Source organism: Monopterus albus, unplaced genomic scaffold (genome assembly GCF_001952655.1).
Source record: "Monopterus albus unplaced genomic scaffold, M_albus_1.0 scaffold21.1, whole genome shotgun sequence".
NCBI classification, from domain to species: Eukaryota; Metazoa; Chordata; class Actinopteri; order Synbranchiformes; family Synbranchidae; genus Monopterus; species Monopterus albus.
In genome coordinates, this window is record NW_018127901.1 from 3,162,183 (window position 1) to 3,179,214 (window position 17,032).

Here is a 17,032-nt window from a genome sequence, read left to right on the forward strand (position 1 = left end):
AAGAATCTACAGCATGTTATTATTTTCATTAAGCCTCCTCTCCTTTGAAGAAGTATTGGTAATAGGAGTGAATAATGAATCACAGCAAAAACAAAGACAGACAGTAGCTACATCTGAAGATTGTTTGAAATAAATCCAAGCTTTCACACAAAGCAATGAAAGCAAGGTAAGAACAAATGTGTCAGTGTAAAGGGATAGACAGGTGAGCTAACAGGTGCTAAAAGACTTTCTCTGGATCAGGGATCAATACCTGCTAAGACTAGTTGGTCTGAACCCTGTGCCTCAACGCCTGCCATGATAGTCTCCAATAAATGTGAAAGATCTAGGCACGTGGCCACACACACACACAACACAAGGAACTATCCAAAATCATGTGCTTATTTCAAATATTTGATAATTTGGTAATCTGAGTTTATAAATACGTTTTAGAAAGAACCATGTAATTTATTTACCAAAAAGCTGTGAATGTGTTTCAGAGGACAGTTTGAGTTAAACCCAAATGCTCATTTATTTTTTTTATGGAAACTTTCTTTACATATTTAGCTAACCTGATGTACACTGACTAAATTCTCCCTAAATTATGATAGCAATTCACTGGAAAGAAAGAATTATAAATGTGGAAACTGGTTGGAAATGTTACATTTATTCAGAAATTTTAAAATGCCAGCACACAATTTAAAAAACACAAGTTTTCTCACATTCTACAACAAGCTTTGGCAGAAATTGACAGGACCTTTATCTTGTTTCTCTTAGTGCCTGAGAAAATGTCGCTGCACTACTTCAAGCTGTTTATTTTTGTTTGTTTTGTTCTCCTTTGACTGTTTGACTCAGTCCATGAAGTGTTTCCCTTCAGAAGATGGGATGTCTCATCTAACATGACACACTGTCTGTGTCTTAATAAGCTTAGACTGAAGCTACTGAGGGAATCTGCAACTGCATCTCAGATATCAGAGGAAACTGAGCACTGCAGTATTAATATGTTAACACAGCTGAAAGGCAAAGTGGTGGTCAGAGGAGACGGTCAGGTTGGCTGGTCACCTACTACAACGCCCAGCTCCAGAACTAGAAGGACTCTTTCTGCTCCTCGATTTGCATCCTTAATCATCACAGGTCTTTTCTGCTTTACAAGACTGATCACTCCCTCAGATTTACCATGCTTTTTGTATCTGAATAAACCAGTGAAATATGCATTAGATAAACAGCTGCTTTGCCTTGTTGCATGTATTTTTGTTTTCATTGTTCCAAATGAATCATTAATGTAATTAAAATCTTTTCCACATACAAACTCCTGACAAACTCATCAGAAACACACTGTGGGGGTGACATTTCTTAGCCAGCAAGGAGTTGGGAAAATATTTAAAGCTGCTTTGCCTAATTTCTTTGCAGTCACTAGAGGGTGTAGTGACACTCAACACAAACTCATACTATTTGTGTTTGCATGGAGCCAACTGGAAGTCACGCAACTCATCTGGTGGGAGACTCAGCTTGATGCAAGTGTGCATGCACTATGGGTTCAAAAACAGAGAAGTGTGCAGAACATCCAGGTATTTTTTATGGCTGGAGGCATTGTCTTGTAATGCTGTACCAAGTTCTCCCTTAAAGCTATCGTTGACTAACAGTAAACGTGTCAGTCCAGTAGAAGCTCTTGTTACTGCTAATGTGGCACAAAGCACCGACGTTACACAAAGCTCCAGTTACTCCCAAATTAAAGTCACATTAATTCAAAGGTAAAATCCTGACCATGCTAGGTGGCTAATGCTACCAAAACAAACAGGTTAGCTTTAGGTGCTAACACATCCAGAAGGACGAACGCCACATCTGGATCCAGTCGGAGTCCTCTGGCTGTTTTTAACCCTCTCCATGTCAAACAGTCAAACCCATGTTAACCTTGGTTGTTTCTCTTTCTTTGTCCCACTCTCTCTGTGCTAAAGATGCCACCTCTTGACTCTGGCAGCCGCTGGTTCAGACTTTTAGCTGCCCAGAGCTCCTCCATGGCTGTTTGACATGACTACTGGCTGGAAAAACTCTTCTCACCTTGGCTAGGCAGCAGGCGGGGCTGATTTGCAGACCATACTTTGACAACATAGGGTGGAGAAGCTGGAATAACAACAGAAGGGTCATAGAGGGGGTTGTAGCTGAGAAACACCACATCCAAAACATTGGAACCCACTGGTTAATTGAACAGTTTTTGTAGTCTGGGTTTCATGCCTGTACCCAGTGAAGTGATGTTGAGCTGAAGTCCCAGGCTAGGTGGTCACCCTGCTTTCTAGTGCTGGCAACAAATCTTTGTTCAAAGGAAACTCCACTCTATAGATGCCCTTTCCTCACTTGTAGCCTGGTACCAATTTGCCATGGGACACTCTATAAGGACATACTGACCTAAAATATGCTGAAAGAATCATATCTGGCCTGGAAATGCCTTAGGATCGCCCAGAAGGCGCTCAATGGTGCAGTCAGGAAGAAGATTTAGGCTATCATGCTTAGCCTGTTGCCACTATGATGTAAACCTGGATGGATGGATGGATGGATGGAAGAAAACCTCAAGAACTGATATTATTAAATTTCAGTTCATCCCCTCTCTCCAGCCTCTAAATGAATGCTGTGGAAGCTCCCAGCAGAAATGATGATTCTTGTGCAGCCCAAAATAACTGATGATTTGTCAGTGCTCCAACAAAGGCACCTATTCAGAGACTCCCACAGGAGCATTAGATTTTCAACAAACCCTCTCTTTCACTTCAAGACAAGGAGCCAATTACACACCCTCATACACTTCCACGCACCACACCCCATGCCAACACGAGGACGAAAAATTGGCTGTTTATCAAATGCCAAGTCTGTGGATATTTATGAGTGGAGGAGAAGAAAGGAGAAGAGAGGAGGAGGGGAGTGAGTGGGTTTCTCCCAGTGGCCCAGACACATATCAATATGATCATGTACTTTTTCTTTTGTTGTTTCCTGATCTCAAGAAAATTAGTGAAATGGAAGCACAAAGGCTTAAAAACCATGCTCCTTGTAGCAGACAGGAGAAGGAGAGAAAGACTTTACCACTAATACAGAAGGAGGAGAAGGAGTGCTTGGAAGGGGTTTAAATAACTATTAACAGCACAGTAGAAAGCATATTCTTTTTTAATCAAAGAGGAACATGATCACAGTGGTGTGACATTTTCTCCTCAGTCTCCAAACATCCTTTTAACCTCATAAACTCAACAGACCTGCCTCTGGGGCTCAGTCATTACAAACTCATGCTGTGCAGCCAAATTGTTCAAACCCACAACTTTATTTTAAATCTAATGTTCCAGCCAGAGTACTGACAGGAACTAGCAAGAGAGATCATATCTCTCCCATATTAGCTTCTCTCCACTGGCTCCCTGTAAAATTCAGAATAGAATTTAAAATCCTTCTCCTAACATACAAAGCCCTTAATGACAAGGCTCCATCGTATCTTAAAGACCTCATAGAGCCTTATCATCCTAACAGGGCACTTCGCGGAGGCGGACACCCTCTCTACCTTTAAGATTAGACTTAAGACTTTCCTTTTTGATAAAGCTTATAGTTAGGGTGGATCAGGTGACCCTGAGCCTTCCCTTAGTTATGCTGCTATAGGCCTAGGCTGCTGGGGGGGCCCATGATGCTCTGAGTTTCTCTCCCCTCTCCTCTCCCTCTGTGCTTCTATATGCCACCATTACACATTACTAACTTTGTGTCTCCTCTCTCCCGTGGTGTCTCCTCTCTCTCTCCCTGTACCTTTCTGCAGGTTGCCCTGGCCCTGGAGCTCTATGTCTCTGATGAGCAGTCACCGGCCACATCAACTCTGCAGGCTGCATGCCTTCGTGTCTGCAAAGCCACTAACAGCCACAAGCACAGTATTGGTGACAATATTTCATTTTTGATTTACCAGGCTTCAAACTGCATCTGCAGTACTTCAGCCTCCACGACAGATGTGAGAGCTCACAGAGACATTTGATTCTGCTGAGGTGAAGAGCAGCTCTGATCCCCTCAGCTTGGATTATTCTACCATCGACTGTTTTCCAAGAGATGAGATGTGTGCATCTCCACGAGTCCTGTGGGTGGCATATGATTGCCCCAGCTGAACAGTTTGGTTTTATTATGAAAAGAAGGGCAAACACAAAGGCACTTCCTGGTGAGCAGTTTAATAATACAAACTCAGGCACTGTGAATGCATATTAATGAAGCTTCAATTCCTCCAGGCCTATGGACAACAAAACAGCAACAACTCCAAAGGGACTTGGCAAGCAGCGAATTATCTCTGGCAGCTGCCGTCAGGTTCTGTGAATTGAATATTCCCTTTGGCACATTAGGTGACTTGCAGATCCACTGAATTGATTAATTTGATTTCCTACTGATATTATCAACTGCTGCTGACAGCATGTGTGTGTATACATGGAGCTCTCACATTTGATTTTCACAGTGAACAAGGTATTGCCAGAAAGTCTGTGCACTTTGTCCTTATGTGTTGATGTGTGATAATTTGAACCACATAATTTGGGTGTGCACACCCTCTCTTTTGTGCTTTTGTCTTTTGTTGAACACAGTGTTCTCTAGCTTGACAAGACCTAATTCCTAAAAGGTTACATTTTAATTTTACTGTCATTTTAAGGTTTGGTAGACTCGAATGAATTACTGCACACTGTATGGCTGTACTTCTATTCTTGTGAGAGCCGTCATCAGTATAGTGTGTTTCCTAATCCTCCACCCTAAAATCAAGGAAGTGGTGAGAACTGACTGAAATGTCTTCATTTTACTCAAAAACACATATTGGATCTGAGAAATACCACAAATACAAACACAAACAGGCTAAAATCTGTCAGGGCAACAACAATCCCCTATCACCGTGTGATTTGATATTTATTCCATTTCTACCTGGGCAGTCTCACCTAAACTGGAACATACCATTTCTCAAATAAACACAGGGGGTGACTTAAACAAAGGAAACCACACAGATGCTCTAAACTATAATTACTTACTCTACTTACTGTACTTCCTTTAAATGTCATTGCTTATAATATGAAATCAAGTCAGCACAATATCACATCAATTTTAGACCAACAGCTAGAACAGCTGTTATGCTGCCTTCAATCACTGCACGCTGGGTGCAATGATGCACCCCTATTTTCATTTTATTATTTAATGAGAAGTCAATTTCCAAAATTACAGCAATTAAAACAAAGAGTTAATTAGAAAGACATCTAATCACCACTGCAAAAATTAAGAAATTATACCTTTCACATAACTAACCAGTGTTCTGTAACTCTTAGATTACCTGATGCAGCAGTGGGAAGAAACCACTAATTTCACAGGGTCACTTAAGGTTAAAGGCAAGAAAACATTCATTCCTAACATTGGGTTTCCTCACAACCCTTCTGTCCTGCAAATATAATCTCTCTTCCATTCACCTCAACTGACAAAAGCAAACATGGTTCTTGTTTTGCTGTGATCCCACATGTGCAGCCATTAGAAATGCTGATCCACTGCAGTCATTATTCTAGCATGCACCATTAGCCCTGTACAGTATGGCACAGTAGGCTACAACAAACTGTTTACAGTGCCATCACTCTGCTATTCACTACTGCACATTTTTAAATATTTTGTCCTGCTCTCAAGTAGTTTGTATATAAGCAAGACCGTACTTGACTGAACTTTACCATATGGCTCATGGAGATGACACCAACAATCATACCAACATATACAATAGAGACAATAAATTTACATTCAAGCCCTGTAGCAGGGCTTGTAATTATGATGGACGCAAAGAAGGAACAATAAAAACCAACAAAGTCAGAGTAAGGGGGAGGCTGGAGTGGATGGAGGAATGAAACATCAGATTTCAGCACATTCCCTCATTTTCTCCCAGCACATTTTTTAAAACATGACCCTGTTCATTCCCTAACCTCAACCATGTGGTTTTTATTGTAACCATGACAACAAAGCTCCTCAAACACACACAAAAAAAGATAGGAACATCTTTAACTCAATATTTGAATAATTTAATTTTCTTATTTATTAATCTATTTGTGTTTGGCCCAGAAGGGAAGAGAGCACAATCTGTCAGTGCATGGCCTTCATGATTTGGTGTTTGCAGCATCAAAGAAACAGAAAACTGACTGATGCAGAATTATGTTGTTTGCATTTGAAGAACTGTAGAAGCTTAATATTAATGAACTTCCATGAGTAGAGGTAAGTAGTCAGGCTGGTTGAGGATCTAATAAATAAATAAATATTTCCTTACAGTATTTTCCTTCTTAGTGTCCTTGAGGGGACATTTGGCAAGGAGAACATTGGTAACTGAATAGAGTGACCAGCATTCGCCTCATCCGCCAATGTGCAGCAGGTCCCACACCTCAGCCTCTGGGGAAATTTGAGGGCTGAGCGCAGATCAGCAGCCACACTGGGGAATAAATGCAATATCTCAGTGGCGCCTTGCTGGCTCGCCATGTTGATTTACAGGCCACCTCGTCACTTAAATACATAGATCAGCTCTGGCAACTCTGTGGGGATCTTCCACTAATGTCTGAGTCAGACACATTACTGTTCTGTCTGCACTGCAAACAAAGATGTGCCAGTGCACTAACTGTGTGTTTGTTTTAAGATAAGAGATAAGAGAAGATACAGGAAGACAGAGGATGTAGCAAATGAGAATGGGCCTGAGCTGCATTAGCAAGATGTCAGGGAGATGTATGTGAGAGGGGGTAGTGTATGATTGTGTGTGTTTTTGTGCTCTTGTACTCATTCCTTGCATCCAGGAAAAACTGAAGATCCCGCTGTGATTGCATCAAGTCAGGACAAAGGATGGATTTAAGGTTAGGAGTTTGATTAGGAGCATCAGTGAAGTGCCAGTCTAACCTAATTTCCTGGGTATCAAACATTTAATCTGCCTGAAAAGGTTTTACAGTTAAATTCCCTGAAAGACATTTACATAATTTTCACTTCAGGTCTGACAAAGCTTCACCAAAGCTGACAGCAAAGAAACAACAACCACAATAACACAAACTGTCACACAACACTAAAACCTTCATTCTCTCAGTGAAAAAATAAAAGCCCGTCATTTCCTTAACACCTAGAATCCAAAGCACCTAGTTTTTTTGTGTAAATCCAAAGTGTTTACCTACAGTTTGAGAAGCACCTTTGGCGTCTCATACTGACACGAGTCGGTGAACGCTGTACGGCGCTGAAAGCCCTGTGTGGCTCATGTGGATGAAAAAGGTACTTTATTGTCGTATCTGATGCCCTGGGATGAGAATGTGATGGAAGTCTGCAGGTCACCTCTAGAGTGGCACCATAGCTACATGGTCTGTGCATACTTACGGAGCTGTAATCAATCAATATCATTGAGATTTGCATTTGTCGTACTGGAAGTGCGATGCTGCTGTGACAGAAATGCTATTGATCTTCATCTCTGATCAATAGTCATCTCCCAGCCTAATGCTGGAAACACATGGAGGCTGTGGGTGGTGTTTTATCCAGTAGGCATCCTGGTAGACAACCTGAGGCAACAGTTTGACAACTGATGTGAACAGAAACAAATAGAGAGCAGTTATAGAATCATGAATACATGTATATTGAACACTGTTTTCAATTTTTTTATGTTTTTATGAGCATTTTGACCAAAAAAATGCACATCACGAAGTTCATTTGACCTTTTTCTGCAGCTTTTAGCTGCTTGTCATGTCCATGTGTTTAAATAACCAATAATAAGGAATGTAAACCAATGCAAATACAAAAATCCTTGGATTCTCTAAAAAAGTCATAGAAAGTTGCTAACACACAAAAAGACACAGCCTGTGTATGAAAGCTGCTTTCAGCATGTTTATGCAAAATGAAAAGGAGGAGAGGTCACTCTAATGTCACAAATTTCCATAAATCCATAAAGGTGGCATTAAATAGTGCACTGCTTTAACCTGATAATTTGATGCAAGTAACACTCTTTGGATTTACTGCATCATTTTATACTGGCAGGATTTTCTATGTATTCAGCTTAGTTGCTTCATGTGCTGTACATGTGTGAGCAGGTACATACATTACAAGGATGCACAGCAGCAAAAAGCTTAAACGAAGCTCATCTTCACAAGAGCCATATTATTTGGGGAAATACACAGCTCTGCAGAACACATCATCCTATATACTGTATAAGATAATACAGTATAATGATTGATGTGACTGAAAAGATCAGGCAAGCATTTAACCTCCCTGCAAGTAAGGCTCAGATAGGAAAAAGTGTTGTGAGCTGGGAACAAAAAGGGCTCAAGCTGTATTATGGACCAAAACAAGCCGATAAAAATCATATTAATGTGTACCCTCACTGGGTAGAGTGAGACACCAACAGTGTTCTTTGTGCCATGTACTATTTTGTTTGACCAAGCACAGATAAAAAATATATATTTTCTTTTCATATACAGTACTACACAAAGGTCTTAGGCCACCATTAGTTTTACTGTTTTAGCAAGGTTGCAATAATAATTTATGTGTATTTCTCAGTCTCTTTGCTAATATAGAACAAGGAAATATGTACATTTATTTTCAGGGCAAAGTGGCTTCTACAGTATTTAACGTCAGTGTTTAGTGTGAGCGCCCTCTGCACTTAGCACAGCTTGAATTCTTTTGGGGAGACTGTCTTGAAGTGTTGAAACCATGACAGACCCTCCACCATGTTTCACTGAAGGCTGCTACACTCGTCCACCTCTCTCCTCTTCTCACATACTGTCGACGACTGGACCTGAACATTTCAAACTTCAACTCATGACTCCATAATCTTGTTTTTCACTGATCTTCACTCCAATCTGTGCGAGCGTTTCCATATCTCAGCCTGTTCTCCCTGTCCCCTTCTGAGAAAGTGGCTTCTTGGCTGCCGTCCTTGCACAAAGGCCGTTCCTGATTGAGCTTCTTCAGACTGTGGAAGGATCAACTTGGCATCCAGATGCTGAGCCAGGTCCTCGCTGGGTTTTCTCTGGTCTCTCAAAGAAGAAACTCTGAGAAACTTTTCATCAGATTCTGACAGTTTTCTTGCTCTTCCACCCCAGTTTTTGTCCCCGACCGCTCCAGAGTCTTCATGTTTCTTTAGAACAGCTTGAACACCACATCTGGAGAATCCGGTTTGTTTGCTGATTTTTTTCCAACATTTTAATACCATGTACATATTTTTAGGGTTTCTAGTTGCACTTTGATAAATAAATATATATAGTCATCATAATATTGTCAAACAACAAGTCTAATGGTGGCCTAAGACTTTTGCATAGTACTGTTCATTCCCCCTAATATACTATGCATAACATACTGTACATAAGATGTTAATTATGGAGCCCATTTTGGCATCGAACAAGTGGAGGTTGAGAGAGCCACTTCAAATCTTTTAAATTTCAAGTTTTTCTGCCGGTGAGGACAGCTTGTGCCAACAATCAGTAGCTCTGCTAAGCTTGATTCTCCTTCAAACTGCACAGACAAAAAACATTTCACTTGAAATGGATTGAGAACAAAAATGAATATGACCTTGGTGCTGTCAGTGATTCAGACTATGAACAAAATGCTCCACAAGTCAAAGAAAGCTCATTATTTTTCTGTCAAGCTGAATGAATAGAAAATCTGAATACTACTCCAAGCTGTGCATAGGTTGAGTGAAACACCCCCACACACCACTTAGCTGGTCAGAGAAGAACTTATCAACAGTGATGTTTTACATGGTAAATGCAAGGCTACACATTCAAAGCAACCAAAACAACAGCATCCTCGTTTGTCTCAGGACAAGCAGGTCTGTTCAGCACCTGAAACACTATGAAGACTCAAACCACCCGAACTTTGTTATTGTGTATTCTTACACACTGCGATGGCTATAGGTTTTGTACAAACCCTAAAATATTTCTTTGGTTATCAAATAAGAAACACTGCTGCACCAATTACTTTTACCTCATTTTATCCTAAATCATTCTGAATGAGGTTTCAGTTTATCTTCCTTTAGTGTAAAAATGACTAATGAGCATTGTGTTAACATGCTCACAATCCCATAGGATGTGTATAGTAAATTATAATAGATCACCAATGGGTCTAACCCCACATGCAGAGTGTTGATAAAATGCACAGCAAACCACAGGTCAAAGCATCAAGAGCATTACATTTTTTGATGCTTGAATGCTTTAATTTGCTGTTTCAGTCCCATCTGTGAGCGGGGTGGCAGTCAGGAGGTTATTTTTTGGTCAAACAGCCCCTAACCTGAAACCTTTATTTAACCAGGAAGTGTCAGGAACACATTGTATCAGGACACGTCCATGCTTTGTTTTGGCCCACGTGCCTCAGGTAGGCATTACGTTATATAGTGCCTCTTTTGCATTTTGCCCCTGTCCTATACAGGGTCTTACCACCAGTATGCTCTGGTTTCAGTAGGAATATTATAATGTAATCGTGGGATTAAAGATCAATATGATCGCCACAACACAAACACAATTCTCTATAGCAACGCGAAAGGAAGCCCATGGGAACATTTTTTGTTTCACCTGGATGAAAACCGAACGTGTGTCACAGTGAAGAAAACACTGGAGACAAATCAAGAGACATCAAGCTACAACATAGTCTCCAACACCCATCACATTCCCGATATTTCCTGCAGTACCTTTTTAAGCCGAGTCCTCTTGCCCTTCGCAGAGAAAAGGGCGGGCTGTACTAGGACGCAGCAGCCATCCAGCATCAGGGCTGAATAACTGATCTCTCTCTATGGGTCAGGGGGACGTTAGTGGGACGTTTCTCTCTCTATCCCTCCATGTGATTCTGTCGCTTCTTCCCATCACGTAGTGAACGGCAGCTGCTGGACCCCCCCTCTCAAAGTCTAACTGAAACTACCCTCCTCCTCTCCTCCTTTCTCTCTACGTGTGTGAGTGAGTGAGTGTGCAGGGAGACGAAGCGGCAGGCAGGAGGAAGCACCAAGGACGTCCTTTTTCCAGCCCCTGGAGCCGGAGATGCAAAGGAGCAGTTAGATTAGCCCGTGCTGCTGTTACCTGCTGCAGGATAACTTGGTCCCGGAGGGTGCTGCAGCTGAAGCTCTGCTTTCTGATCCTTGTTCGGTGTGTAAGTGTGTGAGGAGGATTTCAGCCGGTCGCCGGACGGAGGTAAATCGATGCTTGATGCGGCTGCTTCAGTGCAATTCACCGGGCTGAGGAGCTATCCACTCACCCCGGTGCTGAAAATAGCCTCAAACGAGGAAGTGCATGTGTATCTCTGCGTTTACACCGTCTCGGTCACTGTGCACGCCCGATCGATTTTGAACACATTTCCTGCACACGTATCTGCACGCATCAGTCCGCATTGCTGCTTAATTAACGCACTGCACGAAAGCTTTTGGATGTCGGAGTGGGGTGGCTGTGTCCACTGTCCCTCCAATGGAGGATGGAAAGTTTTAGCACATGATCAGGAAGAATACACAGCAGTGATTCCGTTCCACATGCATGACAACAGACTGTCCTGTCCAGCTAAGGACTTGCACCACACACTTTCTCAAAAGTCGCTTGGCTGCGGGCAAAGCTCGGGGTTTTAGTGAACGTCGTGACACACACTCCCCACACTGCCTGACACAAAACACTGTGGATTCTTTTAAAAGCGCCAAATTTGCAATGAAACAATGAACCACAGCTGATGACTCGGTCTGTAGATTTGAGATGTCTGGCGTTTTTCAGTGGTTTCCGTTGGGTTCGGGTTGAGCTTGAACCATCGACCTTGATGTCCTTCAATTGGCGCATTGAAGAGACGTGCGTAAGACACAAGTACATATACTATAACCTTAAACGTGACTGTCTCCGGGTGTGCCTCAGTTGGAACTAAATGCAGAGACATTTGAGACATCACCGCTTGCTAATAGTTTATATAACATTTAATAGGGAGCATGCCTATGGGAGTCTGAAGTGACTTTACAGTGACCTATTAAGTAACGATGAGCGCAGTATGTACAGTATAGTCACTGCTTTTGTTGTCTCACTGATATATTTTAGGATTATTACATTTAGGATCAATGATTTTCTGAAAGAAATATACAGATTTTGTCATTTCCCCTCCAGATCTGGCAACAAAGGACTTCTACATTTCTGCGTCTACTGAATGTAACATCGCTCGGATAAGGCAGGCGAGGAATTAAAAGCCATCATCATGAATTTCGTTATGAAGCAAGCTTTGGGAGGTAAGTGCGACCTTTATCCTATTGCACCCACAGTGGGAATTGATATATTTATGCGCAAGTCCGATGGGGTGTCTGTTTTTTCTGGATGTTTCTTTTCTCTAAACTTCTTCTCGATTTCAGTTCGTTTCAGTTCAAATCTCTTCATTCTTAGACCGTTACAGCGAAGTCAGCCAGTTATTTTAATTGTCTCCTGTATCTGCTGCTGGCTCCCAGCACGCTACAGTCGCAGTGTGGTCCCCGGGGCACACACAGTAAACTTAATGTAACAGGCTGGGAATTTGTAAGGGAGGCTGCAGTCTTGTGACAAAAAGGGCATTTCATGTTCCATTGAGTGCAACCTGATTACCAAGATGTGTCGCAGCCTAATCTTACCATTAAGCAGGATGTGGTGGTGCTTCTAGGCTGGACACTGCACCGATTCTTATCTTGACACGCTGAGTAGAAAAAAAACCCATCAAATCTTATCTTCAGTAATCCCATTCCAGCATGCAGCCATCTGAATAATGTTCTAATTGCTTGTGCTGCAACGACCTCCTGGACGTGAGATGATCATAAGAGAGTAATGCATTTTTAGACAATATAAACTTATCACATATGAGCAAAGGAAGGTGAAAGAACCTAAGTGATTTTCACACTGCAGAGGTGCAGCTTGGTAATTCTCCCTTAAAGCAGACATTTGTATAGCGCAGAATGGAAATCCACCCCTATGCAGCTCCTGTTGGTGTCTACATGGAGTGAGGTATCTGCACTGTAATTCCTGTGGTTGTCAAGCATCTAGAGCATCTATAATTAATTATTATTCAACCCCCTGAAATCCTGGATTCAAATCTGAAGTATATATTCATGAAGAAATAAGCAACAAAGATAATTAAAAAAAAAGATCCTCAGGTGTTATTCTGAATTTAAAACTCCAAGTCTCAGTTAATTTGCTTCAAAAGGACTGAGCAGGTGTAGTTTGTTCAGATTTGACTGACCCCAGGTCTGGCAACATAAATGATCAACCCCAGAGCATTCATCACATCTTGATGGAAATGTTGCCAAATCCTGATTGGTGCACAGGCTCACGTGACAATGCCATTTTCCAGCCAAGTCTTAAATTGAAAGCAGTGTGAAGATCCCAGACAGAAATCAGCTAACAAAGGGGATCTTTCCATAACCAAGGAGGAATACACCACGGACCTTTACACTATAGAACTTTGACTGTCTGTGGTCTTGAAGTGCGGCACTGAAATTCTGTCATGTGCTCATTTGTGGAGGCCATGTCAAAACTTGCATATAGCCAAATCTTCCCATATCAGTCTTGCATCATAATCCACCTCTTCCCCATTGATCCATATGTGGTGTATGCTCCAAACACTTTGTCAATACACTGCTTAATACTCCACTTCTACAGTATGAGAAGGCAAAGGAGCATCACAGAGGTGGTGTATTTAGAAATGCTGTGAAGAAATCATTAGTGCTGCACACGTCACCTGCTACCTAGATTTACAGTGAACCAGAATTCTGACAAGTTATGGATTGAATAGTAAGAGTGTATTGAGACTTCAGGATAACCCAGTACTAATACAACAATGCACCACTATAGCTGACAAGAGGAAAAGGTGACTGAGTTAACTGAGTAGTAAACACTGGTGTGATGATGAGGTTGGGTTGCTGTCAGTGAAATCATGTCATCATGGCCACAATAATGGTGGTGCAGTACACACAAACACATATCGTGCTTGACCACCTGTTCTCCATTGCATGTACAGGCATTTGTTGCTGTTTCCTGTGGCCGGTCAGACTGTGGAGCTGGTGGTGGATGTGAGTCTGAGTGTCAAACTGAATTTGTGCTGTGCAGAAGGCAGCTGAGGTTAAAGGATGGGGCTGAACAGGAGCCGCCTCATTAAACAGCCGCTGAATGTGAAGCTTCATCTTCTTTTTATGATTTTAGTCACAAAACTACCCAATCCTGATTCATTTACGCTCCTGAGATGAGATGCTTGATGTAAAATACTGGCGACAAGTGGCGTCCCTGTGACTGCTGGCTGAAATCACAGAGTGAACACTGATAACATGGCACTATTTTTAGATGAAGCTGGCTGAACTTGTCATATTGTCAGGTGGGCAGGTGTTTCTCACCGTCGCAGTGATACCATGGCACTGAAGGGTGTCGCCTACTTCCTTTTTCCAGTGTTTACATTTTCACAGGACGAGAAAGCAGAGGAAAGCTTTTTAGCTGCCTGCCTGCTCCGCTTCTGTTTGTCCTTGAATGAGTGCAACACTAAAACATGAAAAATGTATTTCGATTGAAACTACCAATTAATATTTGACAGAATAATGAATATTTGAAATGATAAGATCCAGTCAAAGCACACATCTGTGGGATAAATTAAGATTGATGTAACTGAAATGTTTGATTAGAAACCATCTCCATAGATTACACTAGAACACTCAGGAATTGGATTTGTATTCTTCATTAAATTAAAAGTTAATGACTTCTAGTAGCACAGTAAAGCAGAGAAATGGTTTATTGCTTCACCTGAAAGTAGCAATGAAGTGCAGATTTTAACTGCACCTAAACTGCATTGAGACAAAGCTGTAATATCCCATTTATATAACATTTATATTACACAGTGTTGGGAACATCAAGTCTACTAATACATTTTATACAATATAGAAAGAAATGGAAACCAACTCTAAGGAAACCTTGATAAAAATATACCCCAAAATATAAAACTATAGTCTTAGCAGTAATAAAAATGGTCATAAATAATGTGCACGTGAAGGAGCTAAAATGTGTATGTTGCTTTAAGACTGTTGGTCTGCAGCTGTGTTGTTTTTGTTTGTCTAAGGTACAGCAGTGTGTGTGTTCGCTGCAAAGTGTGTGTGGTTGCTGCTGTTGATGATAAATGTGTTAGTGGGAGTCCTCAGGAGCAGAGGGTGCCCAACGCCGTGCTCGTACACAGCTCCACATCCATAAAGACACCAAGTCAAATTTGCTGAACTGTACATAAAAAGATTTTCACACATGAGAAAAGCAGGCAGTCTGTGGCCAGGTCTTCACCTTCAGCAGAGTATTTCTTACCATCTCAGGGAGCACGTTTTTTTTTCCTTCCTAAGGAGTAATGAGTTTTCAGCATGCAGTGGATTAGCTGTGGGCTATTATCTCACCTCTCTCTCCATCTCTCTCTCTCTCTCTGAGGAGAAACTCACACTCCATCTGCTCCCATCTAAGCCGTGTTTTCTATTCTGTCTGTGTTATACAGTGAAGAGCAAAGTTGCCCTGCTTGGTCTCAAGGAAGCTCCCATCTCTGTCACCCTGGACCTTTTCAGCCTTTGAAATGCAAGCCACAGATCAGAGGTTCCTGAAGTTTGGCAGGTCAGGGACCTCCAGAAGACAGACTTTAGAGTGGATGTACAGAATGGCTCAGCTGAGGAGAGCATTAATTCCACTTGGTGAACTTTGAGAGATTTAGTACCATTGACTATTAATATGTCACTGACATCTGGGAGGAGAAGGATCCATCACAGCCTTCACGGTCTAGTTTTACATAAGACTGCTAGTAAATAAAGATCTCAACAAAAAGATGCTGTTAGCTCACAGAAACAGTAGTCAACAGTACAAACATGTCTGAAAATGTGTGAACTTAGTGTCCCATTAGCAACCAAGCTAGCAGTAAGTAGCTTGCTACCTGACAGTAAAGCAAGTCGACCAGGTGGGAAAACCAACGTACCGCGACACAGTTGCTCGGGAATTTCCCTTGTTGATGTATCAATACATACACATCAGTGACAGCTGAGGAAGTGATTCAGTTTGCTGGGCAGTTACAGTATTGTGTGTGTGTGTGGCCTTGTTTTTCAATACTTGTGCAGTGCTCAAAATCCTTGCGTTACTATCTTTGTGGGTACTGGAAGTCACTTGTGAGGACCGGAGGCTGGTCCCCACAACAGAGCTTGTCAAATTTTATGAAAACAATGGAGTGTAAGGTTAAAGCAAGTGTAGGCTTTGATTAAGGTTATGGTAAGTGTCCTGGAAATTAATGTAAGTCTATGTAGGGACCCCACAAGTGACAAAAACAAGGATGCGTGCATGTGTGTGTGCACGCGCACAGGGAGAGGAGAGGATTTACTGCAGATGACATCATCATAAGTGCTCGTAAATAGAAGTCAGTCTTTTTGCCTCATTCCTTTGAAACTGCATCTGAAGCTCCTCCTCCTGGCATCTTTGCCTTCAGCCTTGGAGGAAGAGAAGAAGAATAAGATGTAGGGGGAGATGAAAAGTGACAAACTGATCTTTAAAACAGGGTGTTAGGCTGAGATTGTAAAGCCACGCTGCACTGTGGACTGACAGAGGCTGTGTAATCTCCGTTTAATGGGAAATGTTTTCTGTCCTCTGTGGATTTACCTCTTTCCTTCCCCCTGTTTCCATCATTCATCACTTTTCTAAACTCCTGTTCCCCTCCAACACTCTGTCCTCTGTCACTTTTTTTCCTACTTCGTCTCCTATCTCTCCTGCTCTGCCCTCCCTGCATAGCTCCTGAACTCTCTCTCCTTGTCCTCCACCCTTGTCTATCCCCTCTTTGCTTTACTATTCTTCAAATGAATTTCCTTCTCTCTTTCCTCCCTCTGCCCTTTGATTATTACAGTAACTCTAAAGGGATAGTCAAGGATACGTCAATCAGGCAGCCACAGGGGAAACTGAGACGTGATTGTCTGTACGTGTGCTTCTGCTGCTAATGTGTGGCGTGAGAGAAGGAGACGAGGGGGGAGACAAGGGGGCAGCAAAGTGTGCGACAAACAGACAAGGAGGGTGGGGTGGAGCCGAGTAGGTGGCTTTAGCTGGCATTAGGTGATAAAGTGTAAGTGTCTGTCAGTGTTTGT

At 42.0% G+C, this 17,032-nt stretch overlaps 1 protein-coding gene across 1 annotated transcript in view; it reads left to right on the forward strand.

Annotated features, from left to right (window-relative positions):
• Positions 1 to 10,679: 10,679 nt before the first annotated feature.
• The window catches only part of LOC109956711 (complexin-2-like), a 54,192-nt gene continuing 47,839 nt past the window's right edge, over positions 10,680 to 17,032 (forward strand). The window contains exons 1-2 of the mRNA XM_020594044.1: positions 10,680 to 11,108; positions 12,051 to 12,169. Coding sequence (XP_020449700.1) covers positions 12,139 to 12,169 — 31 coding nt within the window. The 5' untranslated portion in view covers positions 10,680 to 11,108; positions 12,051 to 12,138. The remainder of the gene's footprint in view (positions 11,109 to 12,050; positions 12,170 to 17,032) is intronic.